At 40.7% G+C, this 21,353-nt stretch overlaps 3 protein-coding genes across 3 annotated transcripts in view; 2 read left to right on the forward strand and 1 right to left on the reverse strand.

Moving 5' to 3' along the window:
* sema4ba (sema domain, immunoglobulin domain (Ig), transmembrane domain (TM) and short cytoplasmic domain, (semaphorin) 4Ba) overlaps positions 1 to 7,593 on the forward strand; it is a 42,270-nt gene extending 34,677 nt beyond the window's left edge. The window contains exons 9-15 of the mRNA XM_070830791.1: positions 1,424 to 1,605; positions 2,233 to 2,383; positions 2,722 to 2,932; positions 3,060 to 3,175; positions 3,621 to 3,778; positions 3,900 to 3,991; positions 4,208 to 7,593. Coding sequence (XP_070686892.1) covers positions 1,424 to 1,605; positions 2,233 to 2,383; positions 2,722 to 2,932; positions 3,060 to 3,175; positions 3,621 to 3,778; positions 3,900 to 3,991; positions 4,208 to 4,980 — 1,683 coding nt within the window. The 3' untranslated portion in view covers positions 4,981 to 7,593. The remainder of the gene's footprint in view (positions 1 to 1,423; positions 1,606 to 2,232; positions 2,384 to 2,721; positions 2,933 to 3,059; positions 3,176 to 3,620; positions 3,779 to 3,899; positions 3,992 to 4,207) is intronic.
* A 622-nt stretch (positions 7,594 to 8,215) lies between these two features.
* On the forward strand, positions 8,216 to 18,986 carry rasef2 (RAS and EF-hand domain containing 2). Its single transcript, XM_070830898.1, has 17 exons — positions 8,216 to 8,526; positions 10,006 to 10,158; positions 11,631 to 11,721; positions 11,985 to 12,080; positions 13,946 to 14,023; positions 14,114 to 14,229; positions 14,316 to 14,384; positions 15,177 to 15,258; positions 15,392 to 15,462; positions 15,573 to 15,762; positions 15,864 to 15,965; positions 16,846 to 16,990; positions 17,101 to 17,182; positions 17,317 to 17,431; positions 17,514 to 17,627; positions 17,741 to 17,817; positions 17,902 to 18,986. The coding sequence occupies exons 1-17, from the start codon at positions 8,216 to 8,218 to the stop codon at positions 18,002 to 18,004; spliced, it is 1,995 nt and encodes a 664-aa protein (XP_070686999.1). The 3' UTR covers positions 18,005 to 18,986.
* Positions 18,987 to 18,996: 10 nt separating this feature from the next.
* The window catches only part of fkbp16 (FKBP prolyl isomerase 16), a 28,368-nt gene continuing 26,011 nt past the window's right edge, over positions 18,997 to 21,353 (reverse strand). The window contains exons 6-8 of the mRNA XM_070830899.1: positions 21,020 to 21,097; positions 19,210 to 19,347; positions 18,997 to 19,123 (exon numbers count right to left, since the gene is read on the reverse strand). Coding sequence (XP_070687000.1) covers positions 19,037 to 19,123; positions 19,210 to 19,347; positions 21,020 to 21,097 — 303 coding nt within the window. The 3' untranslated portion in view covers positions 18,997 to 19,036. The remainder of the gene's footprint in view (positions 19,124 to 19,209; positions 19,348 to 21,019; positions 21,098 to 21,353) is intronic.

Here is a 21,353-nt window from a genome sequence, read left to right on the forward strand (position 1 = left end):
CAGGTTCCACTTCATTGAGGCTAACTATGGAATGATAAACAATGTTTGCTTGAAACAAACAAAACAAAGCATGTTCTCATTTGCAGGATTGTTCCGTTTCCCAGAAAGAAGCCATTACTGCCTGCCACGCTCATGGCTTTTTGAACAGTCTTTTGAACGAGGGATGCTTTTACAAGGGATTAATGAACGGGATGCATTTGCTTCAATTATTCAGTCAGTTTACGCATAGAGTGGCATTAAATTATAAAACTAGGTTCAGCCAGCAGGCCTAGAATATACTGTATGTTGCTCATTATCTGCCAGGGTTACTACGATAAGTAATTGCTTCTGAAGCTCAGCATTGGTCATGTGTCATTTCCCTTCCCATCTTGTGCTGCCATTTCCCCCTGATTAATGTAATACTAAAGCAGAGTCAATTGAAGCTTCACGTTAAAGGGTTTTATGTAGTTTAGATCATTTAGTTTTTCTCTTTGGTCCTGTGCTCTGTACATTTTTAAAACTACTTATTTCAGCCAACTACTTATTTCATCTTTTTAGATCTTGTTAGATGCCTGTTGGGAAAATTGGAATAACTTTTGCCTTTAAATGAACGTAAACAGACAGAGTGGGCAGTCTTAAATCCCAGGTCTCAGTGTTTTTTGGGTACAACATCTGTGGTCACCGTCCTGAGGCCTTTAGCTCCCCCTGGTCTGTTTTACAGACATAAATCATATTCTGTGAATTATGCTGATGTAGATGTAGCTGCTCTCCACTTTGCAGAGATATCTTTCTGTACAATCTGTGTAGCCAAATTAGTCTGCACGTCAAGGAGGTCTCGTGCCACACATCACCAAGTGCCAAAGGCGGAGAATCACAGCGGTAGTGTCAGTGAAGAGGTACTGTCGGGGAGCAGTGCCTCTTTTTCTTTTTCATTTAAAAGCATTTGCCCTCCTCAAAGCCCCAAGTGTTTTATTTTATCTAAGCCAGTTGAGATGATGTATTATTGTTTCCATGACCTAGAAGTCTGCTGCCTCGGGGTGTATCTGTGTTACGGACACAATTGATTTAGCTCATTATGGTTTTCATATACGAGGTTAACGTTTTTCGATTACGTCAATTCAAACAGCTTCACCTTTGAACACAGCGCTTCTTTTCTGTTTCTGTTGTTAGTCATGATAAATACAGATGGCAGATTTATTTTCCTAATATAGTGTTACAAAATGCACTGTATGTTACGGTATGTAAGATATGCCATGGCAACATACCATATGGTGCACATTAGTATTTCATGCCTTTTACAAGCCTGTCAGATCCCATCAGATCAAACTGTTTTTCAAAGGCACTTGCAACAGTCACCACCTCAGACAAATGTCAGTCTTATATTCTTGCACCATCTACTGACCACATGTTAAACAGCTCCAAACCATCAATATTTGTGCTGCAGGGTGACATGGGAGGCGAGAGGGTCCTGCAGAAGAAATGGACGACCTTCCTGAAGGCTCAGCTCTTGTGCTCTCTGCCTGATGACGGTTTCCCCTTCAACATAATCCAAGACATGTTTGTGCTGACACCCAGCCCCGAGGACTGGAAGAACACTGTGTTTTATGGAGTCTTCACGTCTCAGTGGTGAGGACCAACTTTCACTGCTTTGACTCACCAGACTGCTGTAGCGACACCTTCAGATATGTTTGTCTGAATTTTCTGATTGACACCAAAGTGCAGCAGGGGCTGTAGCTACCTTTGAGGACGTTTTAATGACTGAATGTTACAGAGTACAATTACACATTCTTTTTTCAATTTTTTTTGGACTGATTCTGATATTATTTAGACTGGATATCTTTACAATTTTTGAGCAGATAAAATAAAAGAGATTTAGTATTCTCCACTACAATAACATATCTGGCAGTATTAGTAAACGCTTTGTTATGACATATAGACCACAAGGTAGGGTTGGTGATTTTTTTTTTTTTTTCAAAACTATTAATAACTAATGTTATTTTATTAGATTTATTTTAACAGGGACTATGTTCACACATTCATTTAAACAAGACAGGAGTTGTTTTTTACCGAATTTAGTTAAAAGCACAGTTAAATGTTAACACAGTATTTCTATAATCAGTTAGTGTCGATACAGATTCATGTAGACTTTAACTGTAAGACATCCTCCCTATAGCTCTCTCAGAAGTTATCTGACATCAGAATGACATAAATGATAGATCAGTATTGTTGAGATGCTTGTTTTTGTCTTATAAGGTACAAAGGTGCATCAGGGAGCTCTGCAGTGTGCTCCTTCACTATGGACCAGGTGGAAAAGGCGTTCAATGGGCGATACCGTGAGGTCAACCGAGAGACCCAACAGTGGTACACCTACAACCATCCAGTCCCAGAGCCTCGGCCTGGAGTGGTGAGTACCTGCCTGCTGCCCTCTGCTGGAGAACCTGTAGACATATCAGCAGCAAGTCATGTCAGCTAGTCTCATACATTCCTGTCTGCTCATCAGTCACATCCTTGATCTTGACTGGTGTTCAGTGGCTAAACAAATATCCATGGAGCTGACATTGCTCCCCACCTCTCCTCCTAAACACAATTACTGTAGCTTTCATTTCCTGGCAGGCTTATTGCAGGTGAATCGCTCATAAAAATCTCAGCTAAAGAAACATGGAGGTGCTGCACAGCTGCTGTCGGAGTCATAATTCAATGTGAGTGAATATATGTAAATGACTCGATATGTTGCCTCCACAGTGTATCACAAACACAGCCAGGGAACAGGGCATCTCCTCCTCGCTGCACATGCCGGACAAGGTGCTGAATTTTGTCAAAGACCACTTCCTGATGGACTCCGTAATCCGCAGCCAGCCTCTCCTGCTAAAGCGTAACGTTCGCTACACTCAGATTGCTGTCCATCGAGTCCAGGCAGCAAAGAAGGCGTATAATGTTCTCTTCATTGGCACAGGTAAAGGACTCCACACCCACAATCACACTTATCCCCCCCTTTGTAGCATCATGTGTTTTTGTCTTGTAGCATTTTTCAACATTCACAAAGAGTTTAACCTAATTTCAATTTGTACTGTATCTTTTAGATGACGGGAGACTTCACAAAGCCATTAATGTCAACAACAAGATGCACATCATTGAGGAGATGGTGCTCTTCCGTGATTCCCAACCAGTGCAACACATTGAGCTGGACACTGACAAGGTACAGTGGAGTGCTGAGAGTGAAATCCAGCCCAGCTTGTTTTACAGAGCTTTCCCATGGTGTGAACTAATAACATGCTCAGTAAATGCTTTTATTGGCAGTTTAGAGATTCCATGAGCCATGAAGAGTCACAGCCTAAAGCAGACCTCGTGTTCATTGAGCTAATTACATGCAACTTTCTCTCAGGGGATCTGCAAACAGCTGGGGTGTTAACAGCTGGAATTGTGGCACTTCCTGAATCCCAACTCTGTCTTTGATAGTCCACTTAGATGAATACATACAAGCAAAGAAATCTCTATTAAACTGGTGTTTAGAGAAGCTAAGTGTGCTGTATTATATATTTAGATCAGGGTCAGACAAGGAAGATTTTGGATTAAATTAGTAACCCAGTAACTGTATTTGGGGCACTTCCTTCCTGTCCCCTGCTTTGTCATCTCCTCCACAGGGTCAGCTTTATGTTTCCTCTTTCTCTGAACTGGTGGAGGTCCCAGTAGCTAACTGCACTAATTATCAGAGCTGCGGGGAGTGCATCCTCTCCAGAGATCCTTACTGTGCCTGGAACGGAAAGCAGTGTGTGGATGTGAGACAGGATCCGCCAAACAAGTATGTAACCCTCTGCACAATAATCTACAAAAGGTTTTTCGGCTAAAACTTTTGGACAAATACTTCTATAATATGTAAATATGAGATGCCTGCATTTCTGATTTAAATAAACATGTTTCAGTGCCTGGCAACAAGATGTAGATGAAGCAGACACATCAGCTATTTGCAATAAGACAGTGCCAAGCCCACGGTTTGCTAAACCTCCACCTACACGTAAGTGAACTCCTCTTCAGTGGACTGTCACAGATTCACTGAGCACCACTCTGCGCTGGATTTTTCCATGCTTTGCCTTCCAATTAGAGCCTTGATTACAAATGCGTTCATTGTGTGAAGCCATTATTATTCTGAATACTGCACTCGATAACGCTCTACATGTTATTTCATGCATTATCTGACTCAATCTATGTCTCCGCTTTGCCTTTTCCACAGGAATCTCTTCATGCCAGGTGATTATTATCCCAGCCAACACATTCAAAGTGCTGCCTTGCAAGCTGCGCTCTAATTTGGCTGAAAGGAGATGGGAGTTCAGTGAGAGCGCAGGTCACTTCCATTACCCAAGCCCAGAGGGGGGACTAGTAGTGGTAGCTCAGGCTGACAGGCAGGAAACCTACGAGTGCTGGTCTGTGGAAGAAGGCTTCAGACAGCTGCTGGCAAACTACTGCGTGAGGGGCGAGGCCAAGCAGGAGAGCACCACCCTGACAGGCCGTTCACGTACGCCACAGATCTCCCAGGAGGAGTTTATCATCCTGCCGGGAGAGGCCCGCTCACCGCAGATCAACACCAAGACCTACTGGAACGAGCTGATAGTGGTGTGTGCCCTCCTGGCGTTTTCCCTGGTGGTCTTCTCTCTATTTGTGGTCTACAGGAACCGCAGCCACATGAAGTCCATGCTCAAGGAGGGAGAGTGCCCCAACATGCAGCAGAAGAAGCCCAGAATAGTGGGGAAACCGGCTGAGAACTTGCCGCTAAACGGCAACACAGTGACAGCGTCAGTGTCAGATCACAAGGGCTACCAGACCCTTAACGACAACTACATCTGCAGCACTCCACCACACGAGTGCTCATCGCCCGACAACAGCAAGAGCTTCTCAGAGTCGGAGAAGAGGCCTCTGAACTTAAGAGAGAGCCACGTAGAGATTTCTCCGACATGCCCACGGCCACGAGTCAGACTGGGCTCTGAGATTAAAGACTCTATAGTGTGAGGCTGGCTCCATGTTGTGTCGGTGACTCACTTTAAGCTAAAAGGAAAGAGTGCACTTGCTGGGAGAGACAAAACCCTAAAAGAGGGAAAACTGTGGAACATCAGACTCTTCATGGAGCGACATTACATTACACAGATTTTGCACTTTGTCTTTTTTTTTTTTTTTTTTGTTCTGTCCCTGTGGTCCATGTACATTTAATTTTATTTTCCTCTCACTCCCCCTTATTCAAGTGCATTTGAAGCACACTGAAGAAGTTCCAGTTTGCCTTCGGACTTTTGACGCTTTCACAGACGGCTCACAGGAATGTAACGAGCGTAGAGGTGGTATCAGAACTATGATTCGGTGATTGAATTTCATAGCATTGCCACTCAGTCCGTCCATGAGATCTACCGGTAATGCTTTGAAAGGCAAAGTGATATTCAAACACGTTCCCACTAACTGCTGACACAGTGTTTGCCATTTTATTTTCCCTCTGTCACCCGGTAAGAGCCTACCCTTCGCTGAGGCTATGCACTATGTACTGTTCTGTAGCAAAGTAAACACTCACACCAGAATATACACTAACAAGCCAGTGGTGGGCAAGAAAGAAAAGAGAGAAAAAAAAAGCCCTGTCAGATTCTTTAGATAGCCAGTTTGCATTCACACGTGTATACTCGTTCTTTAAGCTTGAATATAACACAGCAACAAAGACAGAATTCAGAGAAGAGCTGATCAAAAAGAAATGATTATTTAGAAAGTGAAAGAAAACACAAACAAGGAGTCACCTCAGTGGATATGTTGTAGAAACTCTCACCACCTCAATGACTACACACCAAAAAAAAATTATATACCTAGAATATAAATGAAGACACATCATGCTTTTTTAAAAATTAAGTATTGGTATTAGTCGACACAGATATTCCTCTGTGGAGGCCTGACTTCAACAGGGTTTCTGTCACCAAATGTGATAAAGGGAAAAAGCTCATTCCAGGTATTATTGTTCGTGAGATAGGCAGTCTATGCAAAGCAAATAATGTGAAGTGGGGTAAACACCAAGAAAACCTCACCTCGAGACTGAGTAAGCACAAAGGTGTTGGCGCTGTTAATTACCTTAGGATCAGTGGCACTGCAAACACACACCCACACACACACACACACAACACACACATGCTCGGTCTCACTACACTAACTATAAGTATGCAAGAGATTTTAGCCATTTGGGTGTATGTAGGATGGGTCAGAGAGACATTTTTCATAGTCATGCTTTAATGTTTTAAATATCTATCACTATTCTCAAAGTGAAATAATACATATTCAAATACTACACTTTATCATAATCTTATTTAAATAAAACACAACACTGTATAGCCTCAACTTTGATATTAACTGATGAGAGTTAATGAATGGAAGAAAATGCCCTCTGTTTGCTTAAATGGTTTTAAAGGCAACCATAAAAGCAATAATTTTCATTCTTATACAGTGATAAACATTGGAACTGTGCGTTTTAATCATCTTGATCAGCCATCTCCTTATTCAGAAAATGCCAAATTCCACCAAATGTCAGTCAGATGTTGTAGTGACTTGAAGGCATCTTTAATGTCATAAATATTATTTAAGTCTTACTTGAGTTTGGCTCTAGTGTTGTAATACGGCAAAATTGAAACTTCACAAAAATGCAGGAAGGCATACTGCTTGACCCAGAATGCATAGGATTTGCACATGATGTTGAAAAGCCTTAGTACATTGCAGGTCATTGATTTGGTAACAAATCTGCCTTGGGGAAAACGGATAATGCCTTCTGAAACAATAATCAAGAGACGTGCCTCTTGGGAAAATAAACAAACCAGGTAGTAGTGCTGTAGAGTCAAACACTACACAGTAGGTGTGACGGGCCGTGCTCAGAAACAAGAGTGAAAATGTGGAATACATGTAATTTAATACTGTTGACGGTGTACAGTATGTGCTCATGAGGTGTATTTTTATTTTATCCTTTGTTACGGTGGCTTCAACCTCAGTCAGGGACAAAATTTTATTCTAAGACTGTAGCACATAAATAACCACTGGCTGATTTTAAAATATTGAATTATAGATAAGCATTACTATTAAATTACATTTCTTGTTAATGGCACTGCAGACATGACTGTGTGAATTTCAAAGACTGGTCAACTATAATCAATCATGCAGTATGAAAGATTCACGCTTTGACTGTTATTAAAAACACAAATGGCAGCTTTTGGTGAAGTGGCTGTCATCAAATAACAATATTAAATTTGCTCAGCGCAGAACAAAAACAAACGTGGCAGTGATTTAGTTAAATATGTGCAGGTACTGAACATGCTTACAAGCCCAAACTAATAATGCCACAGTGAAAGTATCGTCGTCTGCTCTCTCTTAATAAACCACTATAGTCTGGCCTTCTATTTGTGACAGTACAAGTTGCTCAGACTCTTGTCAACATGTATTGTAAGTAAAAGGAGTTTTTATGTAAAATTGTTTTGTAAATTCAGCTGCCAATGTAAAAAATATTGTGAATTGTATTTTTTTGTATCATGCATCACTCCTGTTTGTGTTTTTTTTTTTTTCTTTTTTGTATTGTATATAAAAAGCACTTTATTTTAATTTTTCAAATAAAGATCAAATGGATACTTTTTTATTTGGAATTGCTCATGATTTTCTTGAGTGAAACACTTTCTTTGATCATATTCAGATTAATGTAATTGCTCGGCTACAGCCCTAATATTTTGAGGGTTTTAAAGATATTTTGCACAGTTTTAATCTCCAAGGGTGGAGTCAGAAATACACTGTAAACCCAGTGGAACAAAGAGGAGTGTCTCTGATAAAAACTCTCACATGCACCACACACACCTTAAAGACAAACAGAGGCAAGAACTTACGTATCTGTCATATTTCTTTTGTATTACAGCTCCACTGCACACACGGATGACATGATCTAACTGAGGATGAAACAAAATAAATATGAACCTCTGTTGCTGCAGCAGCAGCAGCGACTGTTTTAATCCAGGTGGGAAGAGTCACATTGGATCTATTGATTCAAATGATACCCGCCTACACTGAGATGTGGACCAATCAGTGGCTCTTAAACACCTTCGTGATACTTTCATTCAGAATTTGGAGGCTTTTATTTTGTCTGACGCTCAGCCGAAGTCAGTGAATGAGAGACGCAGGGGTTTGAATTTTAACCTCGCATATTTTTTGTTTTAAATATTCTTCCTATGTGTTTTAAATTAATTTAACTATGGACCGACCCAGCCTTCGGAGACTGTTCTCTTCCTGTGATGTGAATAGGTCCGGTAAGATTGAGTACGAGGACTTCACGGTGGTCTGCCGGGAGCTCAGCGTCCCTGAGGCTCAGATCAAATCCCTCTTCGACAAGTTCGACCCGGACCGGGACGGATACATCGACTACAGCAACTTCTCCTCCAGGTTTCAGGAGGTCTCAGAGACTCTGGACCTGGCGTCCTTTGGCGCCGGCTCGTCCCAAAACCAGGCCTGCTCGTGGGAAGAGTTTGTGGGCAGGATAGATGCGGAGTCTGTCCTCTCTGACAGGTAATCTCACATCCGGCTCCCTGCACCCTGTTAACCAGGATTCAGCTAGCCTAGCCTAGCCTAGCCTAAGCTATTTTAGTTTAGTTTAGCCTAGCTAGCAGCCACTAGCTAACATTAACTCTGCGCTGGGAACCTTTTCCTGGTCGTTTTTCTTCACTTCTCTAACCAAAAGCTGGCTTTATTACTTAGGATAACTCATAACCCAAACAGAAAAGATTCACACCAAGGTTTATAATTTAGCTGTAAACAGGTTTGACTTACAGGTGTGAGATTTATCCGTAACTTAAAACTAATTAGCGTTTTTAGCACTTGTTTTTTGTTGGTAAATTACAACTACAGTCGCTTTGTTATTAATGTTGTTGTCTTCAACACTGCTTTCGACAACAGACTTTGTTGATGTATGTGAAACATGCTTCAAATGTAAAAAATCAATTAACTCAATGTCCACCTACTGGCTTTTTATCACGAGCTTCAGTGGAATTAGCTCTGTTGTCATGGAGATGGCGCAGCTGTTGTCAGGCGGTCCACCTGTATGTGTGCCATAGTCATGACAACCGTATTGCTTGGTGAAGATCGTGAAATGCGAATGAAATCTCCGGTAAAAAGCTCAAAGTTGACATTGAGTAAAGATTTTTATATTCTAAACCACTGTAAAGCAGTTTTAGAGACATGTTTATTTAACTACATTTTATTTATATAGATAAAGTGGATAATTATAGAAACACTTAGTAGCCATAATGTTACAGCTATAATTCAACAGCACCACAAACTGTAGCACCTAAAATGACTGTAAAGCTGAATCAACACCTCTCTTTATTAGCTACACTAGTCAGCATTAGTTTCAGCTTGGTATAGCTGGCCATAATGTGTAGGTGTCATTTATCTTATGTGTTATCTTATTATATTTTGAAAGTGATTACAAGTGGCCACTGATGGAGGAGGGAAAGCTACAGACAAAAGAGACCACCTCTATGGAAGCCATCATTCTCAAGTTTTGACCATAAACAGTTGAAATTAAAAAACGTCAAGCTGTTATAGATATGCAAGTTCAAATTTTGAGAGTGACGGACAAATTTGTGATTTTTTTTTCTTTATTACATAAAAATTAGATTTCTACAATTCTACATTTTTGCAAAATATGCCAGCAAATACTGCTTCTCTTTGTTTGGTCTAAACCAAACCTTTTAGTGCCGGTGGCTACTTTTGCAACTAGTGTAAGTAGATGTGTAAAATATGAATGTTTCACACACAGGCACTGAGCACAGAGATGGTCAGTGGATAACACAGCATGACTGGTGTGAGAGGTTTACAGTTTATTGATGTTTTGATTGTTTTTACTCACTATGAAACCTTTGAAGCCCCCAGAAGGTGGGTGAGTATTTGATACCGAAGAGATGGATATTGGGTTCACCGTGACATTGAGAAAATGGCACTGACCTGCTCATAGCTGGTAGTGAGTATTTTTTTCTCCTCCCACAGTCTCAGGGAGCAGCTGGCTGATCTTTATCGGGCCATTCACTCCTCTGCAAACATGACTCTGCTGCCGCAGTATGAGGAAATCATCCACTCTCTGATCAGTCAAATCCTGGACAACAGACTTGAGTGTGAACAGCTGGAGACCAGTTTGAAGCGGTGAGGACAAACGTCAGCGTTTTCCTCTGTTGGGTCAGTGCAGTTCAGAACATCTGACCTGTGAAATAAAAAGAAACAGAACAATTATTTAAACAATAAGTCACAGTAGTTTGGTGTCAATGATGATGGACACTTACCTTATGTGTGTATGAGCAGTGACACTCAGTATTAGCATTTAAAAGTATTTTTTGTTGTCAAATAGTCATAATTGTCCTGCCTGTAGATTTGTTTTGACTACAGAGCAGTGGTGAACTGCTGCCCTCTTGTGGCTCTAAACCACAGAAACGGTGGACAAACGCAGGCACTCACTCCACTGTATCAGCAAGGATTTACTGCTTGATTTAAAGCTTCATTCATTGATTTTAACCCACTAGACTCAAGGGCAGGAAAACACCAGAGCAAGCAGACTAACACAGGACTGACATTATCAACTCATGGTTAACACAGAGCAACAGTAGGATTCATTTGCAGCCAAGTTTCTGGCTACCAGACAAATGTGAATCCAATGTTAGCCCCCCTTTTATCTCTGTTTTGGACTCCACAAACTGTGTCTTCAGCTACCAGAGACTGAGATAACTAAAAGCCAACTGTGTCTAATTTGACACTTTGTCTGAATACATTTATAATGCTTGTTTTTAGTTGTATTCATTTTCCAGATCTAGATACTGGACAGGTTGTTTTCAGGATTCATATGAACACGTTCAGACACAGTGTAGTTTTCTCGCCTGTGAAGTCAGCAGCAGAGAAAAGATGTTCGACTATTAGGTGACTTAAAGATTTTTCACTGTGGTTACTGAAGTTCAAGCTGATCAATGATTGTAAATATTGTAGATTGTATTGTAAAGGCTTAAGGAAGGTGTTGGTCAAGTCTTTTAATGATTCCCTTTAAACCTGTGAAGTGGTCCCTCACATAGTGCCGTGACTCGACTATTGAATTTCAGTCCTACACATTGGAAGGATTGTATGTCTGAGCTGAGCTGCTTTGTGTCAGAGCTCTTTTTGTGGTTCAGTAACTTCGCGGCACGACATGAGAAAGGTGACATTCCTTATTCAAGGAAGTAGGAAGACTTTAATGTGTGTGTGTTTTTTTTTTTTTTACCCCTTTTACAAACTGGATATATCCATCTGCTGAAATAGATAGACTTTTAAAATCTTGACATAAAACTTGCACTAAACTAAAATAAATCACATGTAAGGTCTTAGTGAGAAAGCTCACTGACAAAGTTTAATACATGTGTGGAATCTGCTCTGCAAAGGCTGTCCCTCCCTTGACTCTGGTTGGTTCATGTGCTGTCTGACGAGACCAGAGCACTCACAACCGCAACACATTTGATGCATGGATAGTAGGTGAATGGATTTGTATTTCTATGCCTGCAGTGTTGATCTTTTGTACCACTGTTGGAGAATCTGCTCAGATTCAGCATCAGCGAATCTGCCGGCACAAACTTGAATGTACTTTTCTGTTCAAACAGAGCCGAGGAGATGAACAACAGTCAGCTGACAGAGCTGGAGGACGATATACAGCAGCAGCTTGCCGGAACAGAGGAGAAAGTGAGAGACGAGGTAGGTGTGATACCTGCAGCATTCATAGTGGTTAAATGTATCAAACCAGATGAATTTACTGCACAGGGAAGTGGACTTTATTTCACAGTAAAGTGAACACATTCCTCATTGGTTCCTGCGAGCTACCTGCATATTTGTGGTGCAACACATAGCAGCAGGTTCCACGTCTCCTCACAAAGAGCCTCTGTAAAGTCAGATGAAAGCCCCTCTTCAAGGCTTGAGCCGGTCTGCTCCTCCTAACTGCTTTGGTTTCATGTTTGCAGGAGCGGAAAAAAATGGAGGGAATTATGGCGACCGTGCAGAGGAAGCATGAGAATGAGGTCACAGACCTTCAAGCAACTGTGGACAGACTGTTAAAGGTAGGTTTTGACTTTCTTCTTCCGTAGTAAACAGCCAGTGTGAAGATGGCATCATGTTTTCTTACACTGTGAAAAAGAGAGAACCCGAAAGACGACACATGCAGCTTGATTTCTGGGAAACCCCCCGCTGCACCAGACAGACATACAGACATTTTTTTAGGTCACTTTTCAAAGATGACCTATTATCTTGCATCCAGTGTGTTGAGATCCAGCTGAGAGAGAAGACCGTTCACTCATAGGAACAGAACACACCTGAAATGTGTCTCCAATGGCCCCTTGTGATCAGATTTTGAAGGACTGCAGCATACTTGCATACAGGATAACAGTAGACCAGAACATTCAAAATGACAAAGAAAACAGTGGAAACAAAGGAGAGAGAGATATAACAACGTGGAGCAAGAATAAGCGAGATGAACATGAGGTTTATGTTAACTAGACATTCAGGGAAACTGCAGAGCAACTTTGATCCAATGCCCAGCCAGTATAACAGAGGGTAGCATCCCTAATTTCTCCCTGGGCCGCAATTAGTGCCATGGACACGCGTAGAAGGTAATTTTTGAGAAGACGCTGTATGTATACAACATGTAGAATGCTGTATTGCCCACAAGCCATGTCGGCTCCAATATTTTAAGCTCACAATCCAGCTATGTGCTATTTCTTGTTCTGCTTGCTTTTCCGCCACACACACTCAAAATCTGGACTGCAACATCAGTGGTGCTTTTCATCATTTTAGAGCCTGTTAAAAAGCAACAGAGGAGGAAAGTCCTGTTAGAGTAGCAGCATTTTAAGACGGTGTGTTTAGTGTGTGTGAGTGAGAGGTACCCATGGTTTTTCTTTTTCTGTGTTGTAGCAGCTCTTTTGTGTGTGAGTTTGATGTTTAAAGTCAAACATTTATATTTTTGGAATTTTTTTTCTTTTCTTTTATGATCAGCTACAAATTACTGAACATATTTTGTAGCATCTCAATATCGGACAAATAAGCCTTAATGTTAAATGTCTGTTTGTCTGCACCCGACTACCCACCAATTGAACAGAACATTGTAAGTATAAGAAATTTAGGTTCAATTTACCCTTCTCACTCTAATTTTTTTCCCCTGTAAACTCAACAAAAGCACCTCTTACCATGCAGAGTTGAAATAAAAGAAAATCTTGGAGAAAATATCTTAAATAACTGTAATCTCTCCCCGTTACAATCATAGGGCCACTAAATCAAGAGACAATTTTATGAAATCAAGAGAATATCTATCTCTTATACCAAGTTTCTGCCTTAGTTATTCCCTGAGGCCAAGTAAACCAGCATTTTGACTAAGTTTCAAACGTGCACTGTGACATGTAACCAAACTGTGGAGGGCACCGCTACAGGAAACATGGGGGAACAGACTGCGACACAACAGCTGTTGACACCGGTTCATTTAGAGTCAAGGTGGCAGCAAAGACGCCAGAAGCAAGGATTTATTTATGTTGTGTTGTGCATAACTTTAGTGGATCATAACATATTAGGTGTGGAGTTAGTCTTCAGATGTTATCAACAGGTGAAGCCTGGTGCTGTTCCATATCTAGCTGCTGTACACCACAACACACAAACACAATGTCATTTTGAGCATTTCTGACAACAGAAAAATAATGTTTATAGTCGAATATGCACCAAAGACAGGACTTTTCTTTAACATGTACTTTAAATGTACAAAACACACAAATACCATTAATAGCAGCTGTGAAAGAGAAACCTGCTGTGTTCACTGTCTCCATTTGGCACAAATGACGTGGAACTAACTTGTCTAGATCTGCAGGTCTGTTACTGCTGTTACTTTGTTTGTGGGTCTTATCAACATGTAAAGCTGTTTAACAAAATGTCTGTTCTCCAGAGCAAAGAGGACTCTGAGCTCAATCATTCCAAGGAGGAGGTGGTCAGACTGAACCGACAAATCAGCGATCTCTCACAGGTACGTCATTTTGAAGTTACTGTTTTGGGTGAACAAGTCACATGTATGCTGGATAGAACTGTCCCAGTGATTCACTAAATCTCCTCACAGGAAAATGAGCATCTGCGAGCCTCTTTACTCCAAGCCCAGACAAACATCGCCATCCTGCACTCGGAGCTGGACAAGCTGAAGAACATGTACGCAGACCAGAAAGCTCAACACGAGAGGTGAGGAGCTCATCTCGGCTCATGTGCCGTTGACACAAAATCTGATCCAGCACTCAGCAAAACGTGCGGCTTGTATTTCTTTCTAGGGAAAGCGATGATTTGAGGAGGATGATTATGGAATACCAGTCATATTCCAGTCAGATTGAGACTCTCCAGTAAGTCTTTACAAGGTCTAAGTCTTTTTTGTGATGAAGCCAGGCAGATAGTTTTGGTTTTATGTGCTCAGATTTTGAGTTTTTTTCTCTTACCAGCAAAATGCAATGAATGTGAGTAAAATTTTGTTTGTTGGGCCCATAAAACATCAAAAATAGACACTAAAAGTCCCAATTAAACTTAATTCACCAACATTTTCAGAAGCAATGTCCCAATTACTAATCAAGTTTTACTTTTATTATTTTTACATAGTTATTCTTTTCTTTAGATGCCCCCTATTTAAGTGATACGTAAACATGTAATTGATGGGTTATAACACACTATAATCGGTCATAAGCAGATATAAATGTTAATGCATTTTTCAGAAACTACAACTCTTGTGCAATAAAAACACTTAATGTTCTTATCTCTTTGTATAATTACATTATAGCGTGCTGGGAACCATTTATTAAATGTTTGAATGGTAATTATAAAGGTTCAATATGGGGCTTCGTAGTCCCTATGTTGGTAATATTTGAACTAAGGCTTTAACATAGTCGCATTACCAGAAGAACAGGGTTTAATGTATTTAGTGGACATTGCAGACTATACGAGGTACATGATAAAGCAATGGAGATATTCTAATTTGACTCTGAGCTCTTTTTGTGTAATTCTCTTCTTACTCATTGTCCAATCTGGAAAATGTCATCAAACCACTTACAAAGCAGCCCTTGAGATGTTTTAAACCACACAACTGTTGTATGAAAGTAAATCTGACTTTGATTGATCCTGTATTTCCTTAAATAAATCATTAGGAACATGAACAAAAAGCTGTATGACAGCAATGATGGGCTGCGCTCTGCGTTGGCCAGTGAAGTGGTTGCAGCTAAAAGGAGGGTAAGTCCCTTGTTTTCTGATGACGTACTTTCTCATACCCACTGGCTCTACAGCAGATAGACTCTGACAGTAAATTATTTTCACTACTTCAAGTGTAAAGTTTCCTCCCTGACATTCCTAATCTGCTCAACAGCTTTCTCCCCAAAATGAAATCCCCGCCCGAAGGATGAAACCCCTCCGTCAGAGCACACTCAACCACGGCAGGTATGCGGAGTTTTTTTTACACACCCCTGTGAATCTGCTGATTGATCTCAGTGAATGAAATTGTTACAACTGAAGTTGGTGTGTGTGTGTGTGTGTATGTGTCGGTGCAGATCGGAGCTGGATGCCAGCAAAATGTCCTACTCTCATGTGGCCACCTGGGCTGATAGATACCTGGACAGTGGAGTCTCTCTGCCGATGGACACAGCTGAGAACGCAGGCAGCGATTATGACAGCGATGACAGCGGGCGATCGCTGGAAACTGTGCACCACAGTTACTCCTATGTCCCATCTGATGTGGAGGTCAGAACGCACGCCAGGCTCACATAGAGGGTCAGACAATGCCAAATATGCCAATATAGCTGTGGGGGACTTAAAATGAGTATTGTCCTTGTCTGTTACAGATATCAGAAGTGAAATCTGAAGCTGCAGGTTCAGTGACTCCCAGCAGGTCGAGCTCCATTGCATCGTCCCTACGAAGACGTTTGTCTGCATTTTCCTCAAAGGTAAAATGGCATTTTAGGTTTTTATTGCATAAGACCTCCCTAGTGAGGACTACTTTTGGTGATTTGTATGTCAAGACTGCTGGACGTCCAGGTTAGACCACATTTGTTTGAAAAAATGCGGCAGCGGCAGTGACCCTCAAAACAAAACAATTTCCACTTGCAAGTTTATGTGATTTATGTGCTTTCCCCTCCTGTTTGTCACCTCACGACCATTTCAATTTGCATTATGAGCTCTTGTTGGGGTCCCGACCCTCTAGGTTGAGAACCACTGATGTAATTTGCAAATGTTACCATGCTAACATGCTAAGCTATGTTGCTCGACATAGTATAAACATTACATTTGCTAACCGACAGCTTTATCCATGTTACCATACTGACATTAGCTTTAAGCTCAAAGCACTGCTGTTTGAACAACATTTAAGTGGCAGCGTTTCATTGTACTGCAATGTTATGTAAAATCTTGACATCTGAAAAACTTTTCAAACAAAAAAAGAATTTCCAGCCACATTTTTCCTCGTTAAGACATTCTTTGACCTGCACATAACTAAAAAAAAATTCAAGTCAAGGTCCTCTTGCCACATTTTTCTGTAGCTTTCAGCCACATCTCATGAATTTCATTAGCAGACGAAGTTTGTTTAGTTGTCATCACAAGTATGAAACGTCAGTCATGTGATAACAGTTGACTGTATAAGAGCAAAGACTGAGATTCGATCGAAGGCTCTGGAAAAACAATTTAGTGTCTTTGAGTTTAGGTGAAGAAAAAAAGATTCACACTCAACTAAATAAATGTTTACTGTGCTTTATAATAAATACCACAAACTGCAAGAGTTTCCACATAAACACGAGTAAGCTTGTTACCTTTTTGTCCCCATTCACTAAGCCTTTAGAAGCAGATGCACACGAAATGGAGGAACCCGCTCCGATGTACCGTCTGGTTTTAGCCGGAGACGCAGGAGCTGGAAAGTCCAGCTTCCTGCTGAGACTGACACTCAACGAGTTCAGAGGAGACATTCAGACAACGCTCGGTGGGTGCCACAGCAACCACATCACATTTAATCAAACAAACACACAAACAATCTCAATAATTACAATAATCTTGTAATTCAGACTTTTTAATCTGCTTTTTGGTCCTCAGGAGTGGATTTCCAAATTAAGAGGATGCTAGTGGATGGAGAGAAGACGAGCCTGCAGATATGGGACACAGCCGGGCAGGAGAGGTACCACACTGACACTTATGGTGATATAAACATGGCGTCATCAATCACAACAGTGTCAACATGTTCTTTTTGTCATGACTCAAGAGTGGAAACACACTAGACTAAAAATAGCGTTGCATTTCTGTGTGCTGTAGGTTCCGTAGTATTGCCAGGTCCTATTTCCGTAAAGCTCACGGAGTCCTGCTCCTCTACGACGTTACCTCAGAAAGCAGCTTCCTTAACGTCAGAGCGTGGGTGGATCAGATTCAGGTAATTGAGGAAATGGTGACTGACAAACGTTGAATGAAAGACAAAGAAAGCAGGAGTGTATTTTACAATTGTTTTTATGTAGGAATCAACGGATGAGAAAATCCCCATGTGTGTTATTGGAAACAAGGTGGACCTCCGAGAGCAGCTTCCACAGGGAGGCTGCGTGAGCAGTTTGCACGGAGAGAAGTTGGCCAAGGTGTGTAACTTTTCATTCCACCTGATTGAAAACCGTTTATACAGACGCTCAGCCTCCCGGGTGTCTAAATAAACTGACTACAGTCAGGTATGTCGATGATGATGTGCTTGCAGGCATATGGCGCCCTGTTCTGCGAAACGAGTGCCAAAGAGGGAACGAACGTCGTCGAGGCTGTGCTTCATCTAGCGAGGTAGGAGGCAGAGAGACAGTTTGAGTTTTAAAGTGTTTTTCCTTCACAAACCATGGCAACACCTGGACTTGTTCTTTTCCACAGAGAAGTAAAGAAAAATGTCAAACTGAGGCGGCAGTCAGAGTCTCAGGTCAAACTGAGTCAATCCAACCCAAAGAAGACGCTTAACGCCTGCTGTGGACTGTAGGTGTTTGACATCAGTAGATCTAGCACAACAATGAAGGACACCAAGGGATTTTTATTTTGTCAAGAACAACGTGATGTTTCTTACATTTTTTAACCTTCTAAATATTTGACTCTCAAGCTTTAAATATATTTTCATAAATGTTAATTCTCTGGTTGAAATGAAGCTTTCTATTGTTGGAAAATTGTACACGCACAAATACAAATGCACGTAATGTAATCATATATTTTGTCTTTAGGTTTTGTATTTATTTGGTAGTGAAGTTATGAAGTAAATAAATAAGGAACATTAATGCTTAATTAAGTGTTTTTTAACGGTTTTGACATACAAAAGAATTTAGCATATCTTTTTAAATGAATGCACTTTTTTTGTCTTTGAGACCAAACGTCTGTGACGGAGGTGCTGGTTCTTGAAAAATGAAGAGAAAAAGACAAAGTACTTACAACATTTTTATTAAGCATCAGTTTAGGCGATATTACATTTCAGGTGCAACATGCTTAATTATTGGAGCACTGATCAAATATTTCTTAATTGTGATGTCAAAAGTGTTGTTTTTTAAAATTACTTTTATTGGTTGGGTTTGGTTACAGTCTTTACAAAAGATCCAGGGCCTTTTTTTTTGAGAGTATCTCTGTTACGAGCATATTTTCCAGGATCCATTTTTTATGACAAATTGAAATGTAATCCCTTTTCCAAATAAAACAGACGTAACTGGAAAGAAGAAACTTCTGTCTGGTTGATCAGCAGAAATCTTTGCTGGTATTATGAATTCACCAGGTGCTTTTCTATCCTCATTATCATAAATACTGTACACCTTTCAGTCAAACATTTTCTAGCTTTTGAAACTCACATAAATACACACTCAGGCTGTGGTGCTGCAGCTTTGCATAGCTCCTCATGTCTTCGTAGTAAAACTATTTTCAAATGAGCTTGACTGAAAAAGACGAGAGACAAAACTCTGCACCTGATGATGATGATGGTGGTGGTGGTGATGATAAGGATGAGGATGAGGATGAGCGCTTCTTGCAGAGGAATTCAGTTTCTAGCGGTCAGAATCACTGATGTCACTAAGCTGCCGAGGGCCACAACCAGAGCTCCGAGTATAAACTTCCAGGAAATTCCCTAAAACGCAGCAACAAAGATGGTGAAACCCCAGTGTGTTGGTAATCAAAATAATACACATAGCAGATATCTCTGATACGACTTACAGATGGTTTCTTCTTAGAAGGGATCAGAAAAGGTGCGATATTATCTCCAAACATCTCCGCTGGTTTAGCTTTCCATTCGTGAGTGTCTTTGCCTCCTGATTGCCTTTTGACAAGTTTAGATAACTCGACGTGGATCGCCTAAGAGAGAAGAGAGAAAACACATCTTAACCTGCAAAGAAAGCTTTTTTTTCTGTAGAGCTGATGATGGAAGGGAGACATGACAGCTTTTATTTTGAGGGAAAAAAATGTGACGTTGCAGTTTAAACGATGTCCAGCAGGTGATAGCAGAGGTCTGAAACACAAAGCCTCACAAAGCAGACGTTAATGACTGAGGTCAACAAATAATAATCATTTTTAATGTTTCTTTTAAAATCCACTAAACTGTACGCCAGATGTCCAAGTCCAAGATGCAAATGACTTAATATATTTTGTAAATGTATCATCAGATTCGTCTTGAAGAATAATGTGCTAAAATAAAAGTGAGTGATGCATGCATTCTTGTTTATGCTTCATAACTGCATGTGCTTCATCTTTTTTGTGCTTCTTCTACAGACTGCAGTGCAATAACTTTCTCACAGAGCAGCTAAATCAGTTTTTTTCACCAAAGTATTTAATCCAGCGTTGAGACAAGGCTGTAATTACCAAAGCAGCAGATATTTTCGTTTTGTCTAGACAAGACCAGACATATTTGTGACGGTGGCAGTGTGCCTTACAGGTCAGGTCACTGTAATACTGGCAACAGTGTGCTGTAAACACTTGGTAAACCCAGCCTGCAGTGAGAGTGAGTTTGAATAAAATATTGCTCAAATACTCAGATTATTGTTCATTTTTGCTGTGATCAACAGTGCGCCGCAGTAATTATCTTGATTACACAGTGTGGAGTCTATTGTAGCTGCAAGGGTGACTCTTTCTTACTTCTTACTTCTTTTCTTCCTTTTGGAGCGCCGGAGCTTCAGAGTGACAATATTTAGCTCATATATGTTATTTTTACAATTCTGTGGTCACATCTGTAGACTGCCAGATGTGCAGTTTATAGGATCCTCTGTGGAGGATTTGGCAGATTAGACAAACCATTCAAACAAGACAGAACAGGCCTTCAGCAGAGGCAGCTCTTGTTAGTCTAGTAAGTCTAGGCATCTATTTTTCACAGACCAATGTGTGAACAACACTTTCCTATTGAAAATTTATGTTTGTTTAGACATAAGGCTTTATGGATGAAAATGTTGCTGTCAGTCTACCACTTCTGTCCAGATTGAAACATCTCAAAAGCTACCAGATGGCTTGCCATGAAATATGGTATAAACATTCATATTCCCCTGAGGGTGAAACCTACTGACTTTGGCGATTGACTGACTTTTCATCTAGCGCCACCATGAGGTTGACATTCATCTGAGTGAACTCTCCTTAACCCTAATGATTATTTGATGGCTATGAAATGTGATTCACACATTCATGCTCCCCATGGCTGTAGAGTCTTGTTAAAACAAGTTTATGTTACATATACATAGTGTTTATGTGAGGCTGTGTGCATGCATTTATTTAAACTCCTGGGACATATATAAAGAAGTGTTTGGTTTGTTTGTCTCTGAATAATTGCATGAGGGATGTGCAAATGACCACATTATTTTGGAATTACAGCCCAAGTCGGCCACCATTCATCAGTATTGATTGGTAGACTCGGTGCCTCTAATAATATCAGTGGCCTAATTTTAGAAAGCTTTCCTCTGGTGTGAGGGATGGATGGGATTCACAGGCAGAGTTGGAGAAAAATGTAGCGAAGGGATGGACCAGCTCACCCACAATATCTCACCTTGGTGGCTGGCTCCAGTTTCAAGGCCTTTTTTAGCACCTCCATCGCCTCTTTGTATTCACCCTGGTCAGACAGGAGCTGAAAGAGATTAGAGAACCTACAGTGTGAGCAGAGATGTAGGACCCATAAATCAAAACAAGCAGAGCACAGACAGCAATAATGTAGTAGCTATTTTTCTCTCAAAAATAATTAAATCCAATCCCACATTAAACAAATTCTTCCTTCCAGGAACTCTCCCTGCAATAATCATTTATGGGTTGATAAGGATCAAATGAGATGCTCCTTGCAGTTGATGTGATGCTGTCTCTCAGTAATAACTCGACAGGATGTGCCT

The sequence above is a fragment of the Pempheris klunzingeri genome, chromosome 5 (genome assembly GCF_042242105.1).
Source record: "Pempheris klunzingeri isolate RE-2024b chromosome 5, fPemKlu1.hap1, whole genome shotgun sequence".
Lineage (NCBI taxonomy): Eukaryota > Metazoa > Chordata > Actinopteri > Acropomatiformes > Pempheridae > Pempheris > Pempheris klunzingeri.